The sequence below is a fragment of the Pan troglodytes genome, chromosome 3, assembly GCF_028858775.2.
Source record: "Pan troglodytes isolate AG18354 chromosome 3, NHGRI_mPanTro3-v2.0_pri, whole genome shotgun sequence".
In the NCBI taxonomy this organism is placed as follows: Eukaryota; Metazoa; Chordata; class Mammalia; order Primates; family Hominidae; genus Pan; species Pan troglodytes.
This window is the reverse complement of record NC_072401.2, coordinates 151,391,435-151,405,697: the sequence shown is the minus strand read 5'-3', so window position 1 is coordinate 151,405,697 and position 14,263 is coordinate 151,391,435. Positions and strand designations below refer to the sequence as shown.

Genomic DNA, 14,263 nt, shown 5'->3' with positions numbered 1-14,263 from the left:
GCCTCATGATATCTTCTCTTCTGTAGTAAAGTCTGCCTCTGCCTCTCTTGTAAGGACACTTGTGATTACATGTGGTGCCCACCAGGACAATCCCGGATAATCTCCCTCCCCATTTCAGAATCCTTAATTTAATCACAGTTGCAAAGTCTCTTTTGCCGTATAAGCTAATAACATTTATAGGTTTCAGGGATTAGGACATGGGTCTCTTTCTGAACAGTCTACCACAGAGACCTTTTCCCTTGTGTCAGAGTCACAGGTAAGCTTCAAGATAGACCTGGGTTCACACAACCTCTTACCCTCTGAACTTGACCAAGGGACATAATATGTTTTCTCCTCTGTTAAATGGAACATCTGCCTCATAGGGTTATTCTGCAGCATAGGTCAGGTAATGTGTGTAAATTGTTTAGTAATTTGAGCCTTCAATAAGTGTTAACAAGTATTACCATGATTAATATAGGCCCTAGTTTATTTACTCTGCCCCAGATAAGGAGAAATTGATCTATGCAGTGAGTGATTACAAATAGAAAGAACGTGTGGATTTTTCTCAGCCCTGAGAAAAATCTAGTTCTATAGTTGATGATCAGGTGTCAATGCCTGGTTCTCTGCCTAATTCCCAGTAACTTGCAGACACCTGTCTCAAACAGTTGAGCTCTGCTGAGGTGGAGACTTTCCTATTCCACACCTTCGTTCTTATTATTTTCAGCTATTTACCTCATGAAAAATTACAATCTCCATTATGCATTGTTATCAATACCTGCCCTCCCCAGTCTCCACACAGAACTCTTTCCTTTCCATAGGGCTGTATCAAATACTGCTGCTGAAGCCAGGGCTGCTTTCTTTCCTAGTTGTTGTCTTGGAGCTGTAGTGTCTAAGTGAATTGTGGTAGATGAAGGTAGGAAAAGGGAATCAGTTATTTTAAAGCAGCACCTACGTTGTAGAGAAACATTTTTTGTTCTTTTTTTTTCTGTATTTTTTTCCTTGGGAGATATTAAGCATCTTTCTACCATCTTTCAGATTAGGGAGGGGTGAGTATATTATTATGTAAAAGTCACTGATTGCTTTCCTCAATTCACTTCCATTATCCTAATTAAATTTCCTTCTCAATTGCAAATTGGTAAATGGTTAGATTTATTTTTTGTGATCTTGAGATTTTCATCTTCTCCTTTATCATTATAGTATTTATTGAAGTTGTAAAGGGGCTGCCTCACAGCCGAAGGTAAAAGACCATATTGAACCAGAAGTCATTATTTTTTTGAACAATTTTTATCTACTATTAGCTTCAAAGTATCTACCAAACTTGTTCAAATACTTGGCAATTCAGAAAGATGTTATGCAACAGTGATGCTACTGTTCTATATCACATTCTTTTCTAATCAGAATGAAGTTCCCATACATTTTCTAACTTACCTTAAGCTTGTTTTGCTGCTTAGTATTTGCTATCTACAAACCTCTGGTTCCTTCAGATAGCAAAAGAAGGATTAGAAGTATGTCTTATTTGCTATAAACTCATATATATATATATATATGTTTATTAAGTATAACTAACACAATCACAAGATCCCACAAAGGTCCCGCAATAGGCTGTCTGCAGGCTGAGGAGCAAGGAGAGCCAATGCGAGCTCCAAAACTGAAGAATTTGGAGTCTGATGTTCGAGGGCAGGAAGCATCCAGCATGGGAGAAAGATGTAGGCTGGGAGGCTAGGCCAGTGTCTCTTTTCATATTTTTCTGCCTGCTTATATTCTAGCTATGCTGGCAGTTGATTAGACTGTGCCCACCCAGGCTAAGGGTGGGTCTGCCTTTCCCACCCCACTGACTCAAATGCTAATCTCTTTTGGCAACACCCTCACAGACACACCCAGCATCAATACTTTGTATCCTTCAATCCAGTCAAGTTGACACTCATTATTAACCATCACAGCACAAAAAGTGTTAAACAGAACGTAGTATGAAAAGAATTATCCATATTTCTTAGATATTTTATAACATAGAAATGGTATCCATGAGTATTAACTGGCATTCACTAGATGTACATAATTTAGTCTATCGAATCTGTCAGGACTCAGAACACGATACCCCAAAAATGTGGTGCCTTGGCATGCGGAGTATTTTAAGCTGCAAGAATTGAGAGGACAGTAGAAGCAGGAAGCCCTCTCTGGATTTTTCTCCCTAGAAGCTGGACATAGAAACTAGAATTCCTCTCCTCCAAAGCTAGCGATAAAACCCAGGAAATTCACTCTCGACTTCCTCCCTTCCCTCCTGAAGACTCTCTTGTGACAAATGTCCTGCCCCATATCTGGAAGCCAAGAAAAATCCGAAGAAATAGGCCTTGCTGAGTTTCCCCTAGTTTACTAAGGTCATACCACATTTTGTCCAATCATACTTCTACATAAAAAATACAGTTCTCCCTGAGTCTTTGTGTCTTCATTTCTGAAGCCTCCTATGTTACATAAAACTTTGATAAACAAGCTTGTTATACTTTTCTCTTGTTAATCAGTCTTTGTTATAGGGGTGTCTCCTCCATGAACACTTCCAATGGGTGAGGAAAATATATTACTTTTTCTCCTCTACAAATCTTTGTTTTCATTGAATCCTTTTGGAAACAGCTTATTATAAACAAACAAAAGAAGGTGGTTTAAGTAATTTTAGAGTAAATGCCTTGTTCATTTTGTACTATAAATTCAACACATATGAATTGATTTAAATGGACATTTCAGTCATTAATTCTAAAATTTAAACTAATGTAACAGATGGAATTCAGCCACCCAAGCAAGCTTCTGGGGTTTGATTATTCAAATGATTAAGATGCTATTTGTCAACTCTAGTTTGCCACCCCTTTTAATTATATAGATAATCAAACTAAGAACTGCTAATTCTGTCTCCTACCTATTAATTGTTTGTAATTACCTACAGATTAAAACTGCATGTGCAATTAACTCAAAGAATTAATTGATACGAGAGAATTGATAAAAGGGAAACAGAACGAGCTTGGCATAAAAGAGGCTCTAGGGACACGGGACCACTAAACTCAGTAATGTCTTTGGTTTTATCATATCCTAATAAAGATACATTTTCATTTGAACTTGCTTCTACTCTGGAAGGCAGATATACAGACTATTTCTTAAGAGCATTTGGTTTCTAAGTTGACCAAAACAGTGTATTTTTAAACGTTGAACTACTATTGCCTTTGGGTCTTTTGCTGATATCCAGGTGAATTGAACCAATCTATTCATTTGCGATACTAAGATAATATTTGTCACTACAAAAATTATAGATGTGGGGATTGTTTTAACTACCTAAGAACTTTTCTTTCCTTCCCTTTTCTTTCCCTTGTTCCTCATTCCCTGACATTATCACCTGTCGTATATGATCTTTTCAGTTTTCTGTGAGTCATTTGTATAATTTAAGCTTATAAAATAACAACTACTTATTAGGTTTTGGAAATGTCTCCCACCTGTGTAAATAATGGGCTAATTGTCAACTACATAAATTTGAATAAAAACAGAAAATAAAATTGAAAAATGATTACCATTATAAACGTCAAGATGATGCTAGAAAGTGAGGGGAGATGGTCTGGTGAAAAATATCTAAAAGTCAGAATTTTAAAAGCCCATTTTTTAGGATTTTCTGTTTCTTCATGTATTTATTTCAGTTGGATTCTATGGGACCTTTCACTCTTATGGTTTTGTTGGTTCGCCTTGTAGTCAATGCCAAATCGGGTTCTAATCCAGGAGCACATGCATGCGCGCGCACACACACACACACACACACACACACACACACACACACGGGGCACATCATTATATTCAGTTTTATGGCGCATACAAAGCAAGTGAAAGACTTTTAAGTCTCGATATGCAAATTAGATATGCAGAAAGGCAGCACACTAACATGAGTTAATATTTTTTTGATGATAGTCTAAAATATTGAAGAAACACAAAGTCAGATATCAGTATGAGTAGTTATTTAACAAATTTTTTAATGTTCAACACTAGCTACTTTTTAACTCCTTGTTAAACTGATGTGACCATTTTGGTTTCTTTCCAAATCTTGATATTGCGTTTTCCTCAGATTCGTTTACTCTTACAATATTTTATTCTGTCCTGCTGACTGATAACTGGGATTACTGACAAGATTTCTTTTCCATCTATCAATATACAGCCTACTCTTGTGCACATGTGTACACACACACACACACACACACACACACCTGGGATTCAGAACCTTTATTTCTATGTGTCATTATCTGTGAAGATTGTTGACTCCAGGAAGGGTTTGTGAAGATTTAGTCTGATTAATGACTTTGGTCTTCATCAAACTATTAGCTTATAACTTTCGACTGACTTTGTGGAATAAACTGGAATTTGTTGCATGTCACTTTCTGTGCCTGGCTTCTAAGGAGGAGTCATTAGCATACATCAGTATGTGAATGATTACCTTGAGGATTTTAGTGGAGGCTTTACTGCTTCCTGAAGCGGAAAAGTTATAGCTATATTTTCTAGTATGATACCTATATACTGGGAGAAAATAATGCGTGGTGTTTTCAACTCTGTGAGTCTGTTTTGTGAGTAAGCAAGATAAAACATTTGAAAGTGCTCTGAACTCTATTGGAAAAATAAGTTGTATAGGTTTTAGTTTCATATATTGGGTTGGACTCTTCAATGATCAAGAAGATAATCTCTTTGCCTGTAAGATTTAACCTTTTCAGACAATTCATTTTTTAATCAGAGAGGAATTTTATTTATTTATTTAATTTTATTTTTTAAATTAACAAATAAGTGTACACATTCATGGGAGTACAGGGTGATGTTTTTATACATATAATGTATAGTGATCAGATCAGGGTAGTTAATATATTTATCATCTCAGACATTTGTCATTTCTTTGTGTTGGGAATGTTCAATATCCTCCTTCTTATTCACCAGTATTTACATAGCTACCTTATTCGCATTGCTAATGAATCAGAAACACAGAGCAATTCCAGGTAAGTTATAGTCCTTGCCTTGGAACAGTTTATAAATTCAAAATGAGATTGGAAAGAGAAGCACGATTATCTAAAATATGAGATATTGCTTATTGTACGTAATGGTGCATTAAGGGGAGTGGGTAGGTCAGGAATAATGCCCATGAGCTGGAGAATTCTTTGAATTCGTTAAGAGGGCTTCATAAGAAATGTAAGGGTGTATACATCTTAATAACTCTTGTGTTACTCTTTTATACTCCCTTGGTCTTACAAAGCTGCCAAATGAAAATATAAAGGGCATGGCCTTTCCCTTACTATCTTCTTCTTAGGTACTAAAATGCTCAGATTCTCTACAAGCTACTCGTTATTGGCCTTTGCTTCCGTTGAAGAATTTTAAGTTCGAGACCATCCTGGCTAACACTGTGAAACCCCGTCTCTACTAAAAAATACAAAAAATTAGCCGGGCGTGGAGGCCGGTGCCTGTAGTCCCAGCTACTCAGGAGGCTGAGGCAGGAGAATGGCGTGAACCTGGGAGGCAGAGCTTGCAGTGAGCCGAGATCGCACCACTGCACTCCAGCCTGGGGGAAAGAGTGAGACTACGTCTCCAAAAAAAAAAAAAAAAAAAGAATTCCACTGATTCACATTGGATTGTGATTGAAATATATGATTGTGTTCCCTCTTCTAGAGATTTTTCCTTTTTGAAAGAGTGCAGAGACTCTTGACTGAAATGGAAGAAATATATATAAAGTTAAAATGAGGCAGAATGTTTATGTACTGATTTGAATGTCTCTGAGATAACATTACCTTTTTATTATTTTATGTTACTTCATTGCCTCCCCATAGACCACTCAAATTATGATCCTGTAAATAAATTGAAGCAATGAAGTGAGAGAATTTATTACTTCTTGAGTTTTCTATAAATTTATGTAAAACTAAGCAGTCCATGGATGACTTTATTAAATTGAAAGTTTCAGGAAAGACTACATAGATACACATATATACATATATATACATATATGAAGGAAAATTGGAAATATGAAAATAGTTTGATTCATTTCGATGGCAGGATTGAACTGAATTTTCTTCTTTTTAAATGATTAATATCTCTGAGGAAAAAAATGGACAAATAAATCTTAAATCTCTTTCCTATGATTAAAGAAAAATGGTTCCTGTAGAAATCTTATGTACCAACTGCCATGAGACAGAACAAATATATGGTGATGCTGGCTAACCTTTTGTGCTTTCGACCTATTTACCTTAAAGACTTTTAATAATTTAATTTACTTTGCAATATCAAAACTTGTGCCTTATAAAATACTGAATTTTCTTTTAAAGTATGTAACACAGAGAGGTTTTCCTTTTATTTTTATAAGTGCTATTCGCAAACATGATTTTCCTTTAAGCCTCCTTTAAAAAAAAAGAAGTTGATGTTCTTCAGGAGGAGATAGTAAAGAGAATGAACCTATAGTTTTCTGATGGGCACACTGTGCAATAAAAACACGAGAACCTTACCATATGAAGGAGACAATTAATTGAAGCCTCTCTCTATGCAATCCTATCATGTCTTCATTTCTCTCCGATTAGATGACAAGATGTGATTTTAATACAGAATAGTGAGGCCATAAAGATGATTTGCTTTACTCTTTGCAACATTAAGCAATATAATCAGTGTGTACTTTTCCTGGATAGATATTGTTTTAACCTGCATTGATATTTCTAACAGACAAAGCATTCTATGACTGGAGAGGATTTGTGCCGACAAGGTCTTTCCGTTTGGCTTGTGACTCCCGTCGAGTTAGTTTCTCTCAATCATCATCAGTATTTCGGGATTATTATTCTGTAAGTATTTATAAAACTGGATGTAGATTTGAATTGACATTTTTCCAGTAAATTATTGCATTAATTTTGATGAAAGCACTTGAGATTTTACTATGGACCTGTTTCAGTCCTAAGATAGTTCTCCACTGAAATTCATTTTTTCTGAAGCATTGCTTTAGTTTTGTTCTTGTGTCTTGTGTAAATCTTGCTGATCACCCGATCCCACAATATGCATGTCATTTTTTATTTGAAGAGCATTGGTTAAAGCGATCATCACATGGTTTGCTCCAAATGTGTTAGCACCTCCACTATTTTTGTAATGGTACATAGACTGTCAAGAAAACATAATGAAGGCAAGGGGAGAATGTAGAATGTAGACATCTGTTAAAGGCATGATAATGGAAGGATTAAAAAATCCAAGGGCAATTTTATGACCACATGTTGATGGTTTTCTGAATGAAGACTCTAATCCAGGACATGAGAACTTGTGATCTGAAAGTAGAATTGGTACTTTAAATTCATTTATTTCTCAAAGCAAGTCCTAATATATACATGTGAATAGTAGAAGAAACTCATGTTATTCAGACATCTTTAGCAACAATTTCTTAAAAGACCACGTAATGCTATTTTACAACATTGTGTTTCGCAGTGTCTGTAAATATGTCTGGGTTTCTTACATCTCCCACATGTTCTGTTGTGTGTGTGAATATGTCTGTCCTGTCCTTTATCTTCTTTATCTTTTTCTCTCTTTTCATATCACTGATTTTTTTTTCCTGGACTTGCCATTTGCTGTTATTACAAAATACCACAGACTGGATGGATTAAACAACAAAAATTTATTTTCTTACTGTTCTGGAGGCTGGAAGTCCAAGATAAAGTTGCTGGCAGCGTTGGTTTCTCCTCAGACCCTTTTCCTTGGCTTGCAGACTGCTACCTTCTCATTGTGTCCTCACATTGTCTTTCTTCTTCTTCTTTTCTTTTCTTTTCTTTTTTTTTTTTGAGACGGAGTCTCTCTCTGTTGCTCAGGCTAGAGTGTAATGGTGTGATCTCAGCTCACCGCAACCTCCACCTGCCGGGTTTAAGTGATTCTTGTGCCTCAGCCTTCTGAGTAGCTGGGATTACCGATGCTTGCCACCATGCCTGGATAATTTTTGTATTTTTAGTAGAGACGGGGTTTCACCATATTGGTTAGGCTGGTCTCAAACTCCTGACCTTAGGTGATCTGCCCACCTTACCCTCCCAAAGTGCTGGGATTACAGGTGTCAGCCACCATGCCCGGCCATGTTGTCTTTCTTCTGTACTAATGCATCCCTGGTGTCATATTGGATTAGGACCCTACCCTTATGACCTCATTTAATCTTAATTACCTCCTTAAAGGCCTTATTTCCAAATTAAGTTACAGTGGAGGTTTGAACTTCTACATATGAATTTCAAAGGGACACAATTTAGTCCATAACATCATTAGACAACTGAAATATATTTTACCAAATTATTTTATCTACCTGCTGAATAGTTCTTAATCTGTCATTTTAAATAACACACGTTGGATTTTTATTTTTTTCTGTAAACCAAAACTTTTAAGTTATTAATATATCATATTTAGCATATGTTGCTAAATTCCTTGTGAGTCAAATTTACTAAAGCTAATTTTTTTATTTCTAATGTTTTTATTATGTTTGTTTTTATAGATTTAGGGATAGTGCAGTTGTTTTACATGGATAGTTACATTGTGCTGAAGTCTGGGCTTCCAGTGTAGCTGCCACCTGAATAATGTACATTGTACACAATAGATAGCATTTCATCCCTCACCCCTTTCCCATCCTCCCACCTATTAGCATCTCCAGTGTCTATTGGATGACCATCGCTACTCATAGTTTAGCTCCCACTTACGAATGAGAACATGTGGTTTTTGACTTTCTGCTTCTGAGTCATTTAGCTTAGGATAATGGCCTCCAATTCCATCCACATTGCTGCAAAATACATGATTTCATTCTTTTATATGACTGAGTAGTATTCCATGGTGTATATATATATATATATATATATATTTCCCACATTTTTAATCCAGTCATCTATTGATGGACATTTACGTTTATTCTGACTTTGTTATTGTAAACAGTGCTGCCATAAACATAATGAATGTGTGTATACAATGATTTCTATTTGTTTGGGTAAATACCCACTAGTTGAATTGCTGAACTGAAGTTAGTTCTATTTTTAGTTTTGAGAAATCTCCAGACTGTTTCCCATAGAGGGTGTACTAACTTATATTTCCACTAACTGTATAAGTGTTCCCTTTTCTCTGCATCCTCACCAACATTTACTGTTTTTTGACATTTCAATAGCCACTGTGATGTGTAAGATGGTGTTTCATTGTGGTTTTAATTTGCATTTCTTTGGCAATTAGTGATGTGGAGCATTTTTTCATATGTTTGTTGGCTGCTTTTGTGTCTTCTTTTGAAAAATGTCCACTTATGTCCTTTGCCTACTTTTTAATGGGATTGTTTTTTTCTTGTTTGCATTTCTAATAGATTCTGGATATTAACCTTTTGCCAGATGCATGTTTGTAAGGATTTTCTCCCATTCTGTAGGTTGTCTGTTTATTCTTTTAATTATTTATTATCTTGTACAGGAGCTTTTCAGTTTAATGAGGTCTCATTTGTCCATTTTTGTTTTCATTGCATTTCCTTTTGAGGGCTTATCTGTAAATTCTTTGCCTAGGCCAATGTCCAGAAGACTTTTTTCTAGGTTTTCTTCTAGGATTTTTATGGCTTCAGGTCTTACATTTAAGTCTTTAATCCATCTTGAGTTAACTTTTGTACATAGTGAGAGATAGGGGTCCAGTTTTATTCTTCTGCATATGGCTTTCCAATTTTACCAGCACCATTTCTTGAATAGGGTGTCCTTTCCCCAATGTATTTTTTAATTGCCTTTGTCAAAGATCACTTGGTTGTAATAATGTAACTTTATTTCTGGGTTATTTATTCTTCCATTGATGTATGTATCTATTTTTGAACCAATGTCACGCTGTTTTGATTATTATAGTCTTGTATAATTTGAAGTCAGGTAATGTGATACCTCTAGCTTTATCATTTTTGCTTAGGATTACTTTGGCTATTCAGGCTCTTTTTTGCTTCCATATAAATTTTAGGATTATTTGTTCTAATCCTGTGAAGAATGACATTGGTAATTTGATAGGAATTGTATTAAATCTAGACATTGCCTTGGGCAGTATGACCATTTAAATTATTTTTATCCTTCCAATTCATGAGACTGGGATGCTTTTCCATTTGTTTGTGCCATCTATGATTTCTTTCATCAGTATTTTTTAGTTGTCCTTGTTGAGATATTTCACTCCCTAGCTTAAATGTATTCCTCGGTATTTTTTTTTCTGTAGCTATTATAAATGGGATTGAGTTATTGATTTCGTTTCCAACTTGATCATTATTGGTATATTGAAATGCTGCTAATTTTTGTACATTGATTTTGTATCCTGAAACTTTACTGAGTTCATTTATCTGTTCTAATAGTTTTTTTGATGGAGACTTTAGGTGTTTATAAACTGAAAGTTTGGGGTGTACTGGAGTGGACACCAGGTGGTCAATAAAGTGACCTTTTTTGCCTGTCCAGTTAGAGGTAATAAAGGTTTATATCTTACCCTTGTGTACCAACTACATGGTTGGGGGTGTGTCTGAATAAATATGAGAGAATGATATTCAAACATTCAAATTTGTTTTTTGCTGCTCAGTTCATTTTCAATTTTCACCACCGGAAGTCTAAATGGATGTTTTAGTAAGGATTCCCCTTTCGTTTATTTTTTAAAATACCAACACCTATAACAGGAATCAAACACCAAGTTCTTTTTTTGTTTGTTTTTTTAGTTTACTTTAAGTTCCAGGATATTGGCTGGGTGCAGTGGCTCATGCCAGTAATTCCAGCACTTTGGGAGGCTGAGGCAGGTGGATCACCTGAGGTTGAAAGTTCAAGACCACCCTGAGCAACATGGAGAAACCCTGTCTCTACTAAAAATACAAAATTAGCCAGGAGTGGTGGCACATGCCTGTAATCCCAGCTACTCGGGAGGCTGAGGCAGGAGAATACCTTGAACCCAGGAGGTGGAGATTGTGGTGCTGAGATTGCACCATTGTACTCCAGCCTGGGCAACAAGAGTGAAACCCCATCTCAAAAAAAAAAAAAAAAAGTTCCAGGATATATGTGCAGAACATGTAGGTTTGTTACATAGGTATACATGTGCCATGGTGGTTTGCTGCACCTATTAACTTGGCACCTAGGTTTGGGTTTGTTACATAGGTATATGTATGCCATGGTGGTTTGCTGCACCTGTCAACCTGGAACATAGGTTTTAAGCCCCAAATGCATTAGCTATTTGTCCTTATGCTCTCCCTCCCCTCCCCACACCCCGCTGCCGCCCAACATGCCCTGTGTGTGTTGTTCCCCTCCCTGTGTCCATGTAAACACCAAGTTCTAAGTAGACTTTTTTCATTTTAAATAATGAAAATAATTTAAAATTATTGTTTATAAATTTATATTTTGTAAAATATACATAACATAAATTTTACCATTTTAACCATTTTTAAGTTTATAGTTCTTTGGCATTTATCACAATCACATTGTGTGTAACCATCATTACTATCCATCTCCAGAGCTTTTTTATCTTCCCAAACTGAAACTCTACGTAGTAAACACTAATTGTCTCTATGTCTCTCCCTTGATTCCCTGGAAACCACCATTCTACTTTCTGTTTTCGTTAATTTGACTACTCTAGGTGTCTCATAAACAGAATCGTAGAATATTTGTTCTTTTGTGGCTGGCTTATCTCAGCATGTTTTCAAGGTTCATACACATTGCATCACGTGTCAGAATTTATTTCTTAGGCTGAATAATATTCCATTGCATGTATATACTACATTTTGTTTATCCATTCTCCCATCAATGGACACTTGGGTTGCTTCCACCTTTTGGATATTTTGAATAATGTTGCCACGAACATGGGTGTACAGATATTGTTTGAGTTCTACTTTTACTTCTTCTGGGTGTGTACCCAGAAGTGTAATGCTAGAATATAATGTATTTCTCTGTTTAATTTTTTGAGGAATAACCATATCATTTTCCACAGCGGCTGTACCATTTTACCTTCCCACCAGCAATGCACAAGGGTTCTAGTTTCTCCCATTTTCTTATATTTTCTGGTGCTTCACATCCTAATGGATATGAAGTTGTAAGTCATCTTGATGTGAAATTGTTTTATCAATTCAGAAGACAAAAGGTGACTGGGAAAACTCAAAACAGAGAAGCCTGCCTTGTTAAAAGAGGAGTGGAAACAAGGGCATAGGAAACTTGGTCTTTGATTTCATTGGAAGAGAGATAAATATAACATACTCTACTTAGAAGAACTCTTTACAACTTAGTTAGTCTTATCAAAATTTTAATTTGCTAAAATAAAGTCATTGTAGATATGCATTCTTTAGACTAGAAGAACACTATCCTTTTTAAGCCTGAAGTGCTTTTTAAAATGTATTTTGTATCCTCATATGTTTTTAGTTCTAATTAAAAAAATCAACAGTGCTATATGTCTTTATGCTTTAAACGTTTCACTTCTGCAACCACATGTTTATTGTATTAGAATTATATTAGAATTTCCAGTTACTTTAATCAGTGGCACATGGGCCCCTAAACTTTTTAATGTAAAATTTTAAAAACTGCATCCTGAAGAAACAGTTTCTAGTATTACTTTTTATGGTCTCTGAAGTACTAAGATATTTTTAACCGTAATTATCCTGAAAGATAATATTTATCTAAGGTGAGTGAGACCTGGAATATAATTCCTTGTGTAACATAAAATGTAATATTACATTGCAATCTGATAGGAAAGATCACCATCTCCCACTTTCTTGTGGCAATTTCTCATCATAACTCTTCTTTAAAAGGTTTGCTAACTTTATAATGTATGAAGCAATCATGGAACATATAATGTAGGGGATTGTAGTCATAGCTGAAAAAAAACAACATCTAACCTTGGTATTTATCAAAATTCTGAGATGTGACAATCAATGAACTTATCTATAGTGTTCTTAAAATAGGAGGATAGAAACAAATATTGGCAGAAATTTGTATAAGTAATTTCTAGTTAGTATTTGGAAATACAGAAGAGAGTGAAATAACTGTAATCAATTAGCTGTCAGTATGGCAGGACTCTCCTCAGCAAGTGGCTAACATACTATGTTGCAGTGGTCCTAAGAGTCAGGAAGGTGTCACTGGGAGGAGCTCTGCCACTTGTGGATGCCCTAGAACAAGCTTGTCCAGCTCGCAGCCTGTGGGCCACATGTGGCCTAGGATGGCTTTAAATGAGGTCCAATACAAATTCATAAACTTTCTTAAAACACTATCAGATTTTTTGGCGATTTTTCTTTTTAGCTTACCAGCTATCGTTAGTGTTAGTGTATTTTATGTGCAGCCCCAGGCAATTCTTCTTCTTCCAATGTTGCCCAGGGAAGCCAAAATACTGGACACCCATGCCCTAGAATGAGGAAGAGATGACAAGCAAGGGAATGTCTGTGCTGCATGAATACATGCACTTTGCAATGGTGATAGGGCCCAGGGGTAGCAGGAAAATTGTTCCAGCCCCAGAAAGGACAGTTGTGGTTGTCCAAGGTGGAAAGACAGGATTCATCTCAGAGACTGAAAGAAATTCAGTGTGGCAAAAGCACAGCATGCTAGAGGGAAAGTGGCAAGAAATGAAGCTGAAGAGATAAGCAAGGACCTATAATCATCAAGTGCCATGTAGACCTCTTTAATGAGCTTATGCCCTAGAATAGGAGGAAGCCATTCAATCACTTTATAGCTTCTTAACTCTCAATGAAAAGAATTTGCCTAACTTTGATGCTTGAAGTACAGGATTACGAGCAAATAGAATTCAGTCTCATAATAGGCTGCATTAAAAATTGTTTTCAAAGAACACATTATGGACTTCTGGACATTAGGCTTTGCAGCCCCACCCTCAACACTCCCACTAAGGGGAACACATCCTACATGAGAGAGGAGAATAAAAAAGAGTTGCTGGTCATATTTTTTAAAAAACATAGGTTTAGGTCATGAAAAGAATAAAAACAGGTCATTCGTTTTGTAGAAACATATTGTTTCAAAGACTTGGAACCAACCCAAATGTCCAACAATGATAGACTGGATTAAGAAAATGTGGCACATATACACCATGGAATACTATGTAGCCATAAAAAATGATGAGTTCATGTCCTTTGTAGGGACATGGATGAAGCTGGAAACCATCATTCTCAGCAAACTATTGCAAGGACAAAAAACCAAACACCGCATGTTCTCACTCATAGGTGGGAATTGAACAATGAGAACACATGGACAAGGGAAGGGAAACATCACACACCGGGGCCTGTTGTGGGGTGGGGGGAGCGGGGAGAGATAGCATTAGGAGATATACCTAATGTTAAATG

At 36.1% G+C, this 14,263-nt stretch overlaps 1 protein-coding gene across 21 annotated transcripts in view; it reads left to right on the top strand.

Moving 5' to 3' along the window:
* The window catches only part of IQCM (IQ motif containing M), a 464,883-nt gene that overhangs the window by 187,840 nt on the left and 262,780 nt on the right, over positions 1-14,263 (top strand). For all 21 annotated transcript variants that reach the window (XM_054683879.2, XM_054683878.2, XM_054683880.2 and 18 more), the window contains one exon: positions 6,685-6,800. In XM_054683879.2, coding sequence (XP_054539854.1) covers positions 6,685-6,800 — 116 coding nt within the window. The remainder of the gene's footprint in view (positions 1-6,684; positions 6,801-14,263) is intronic.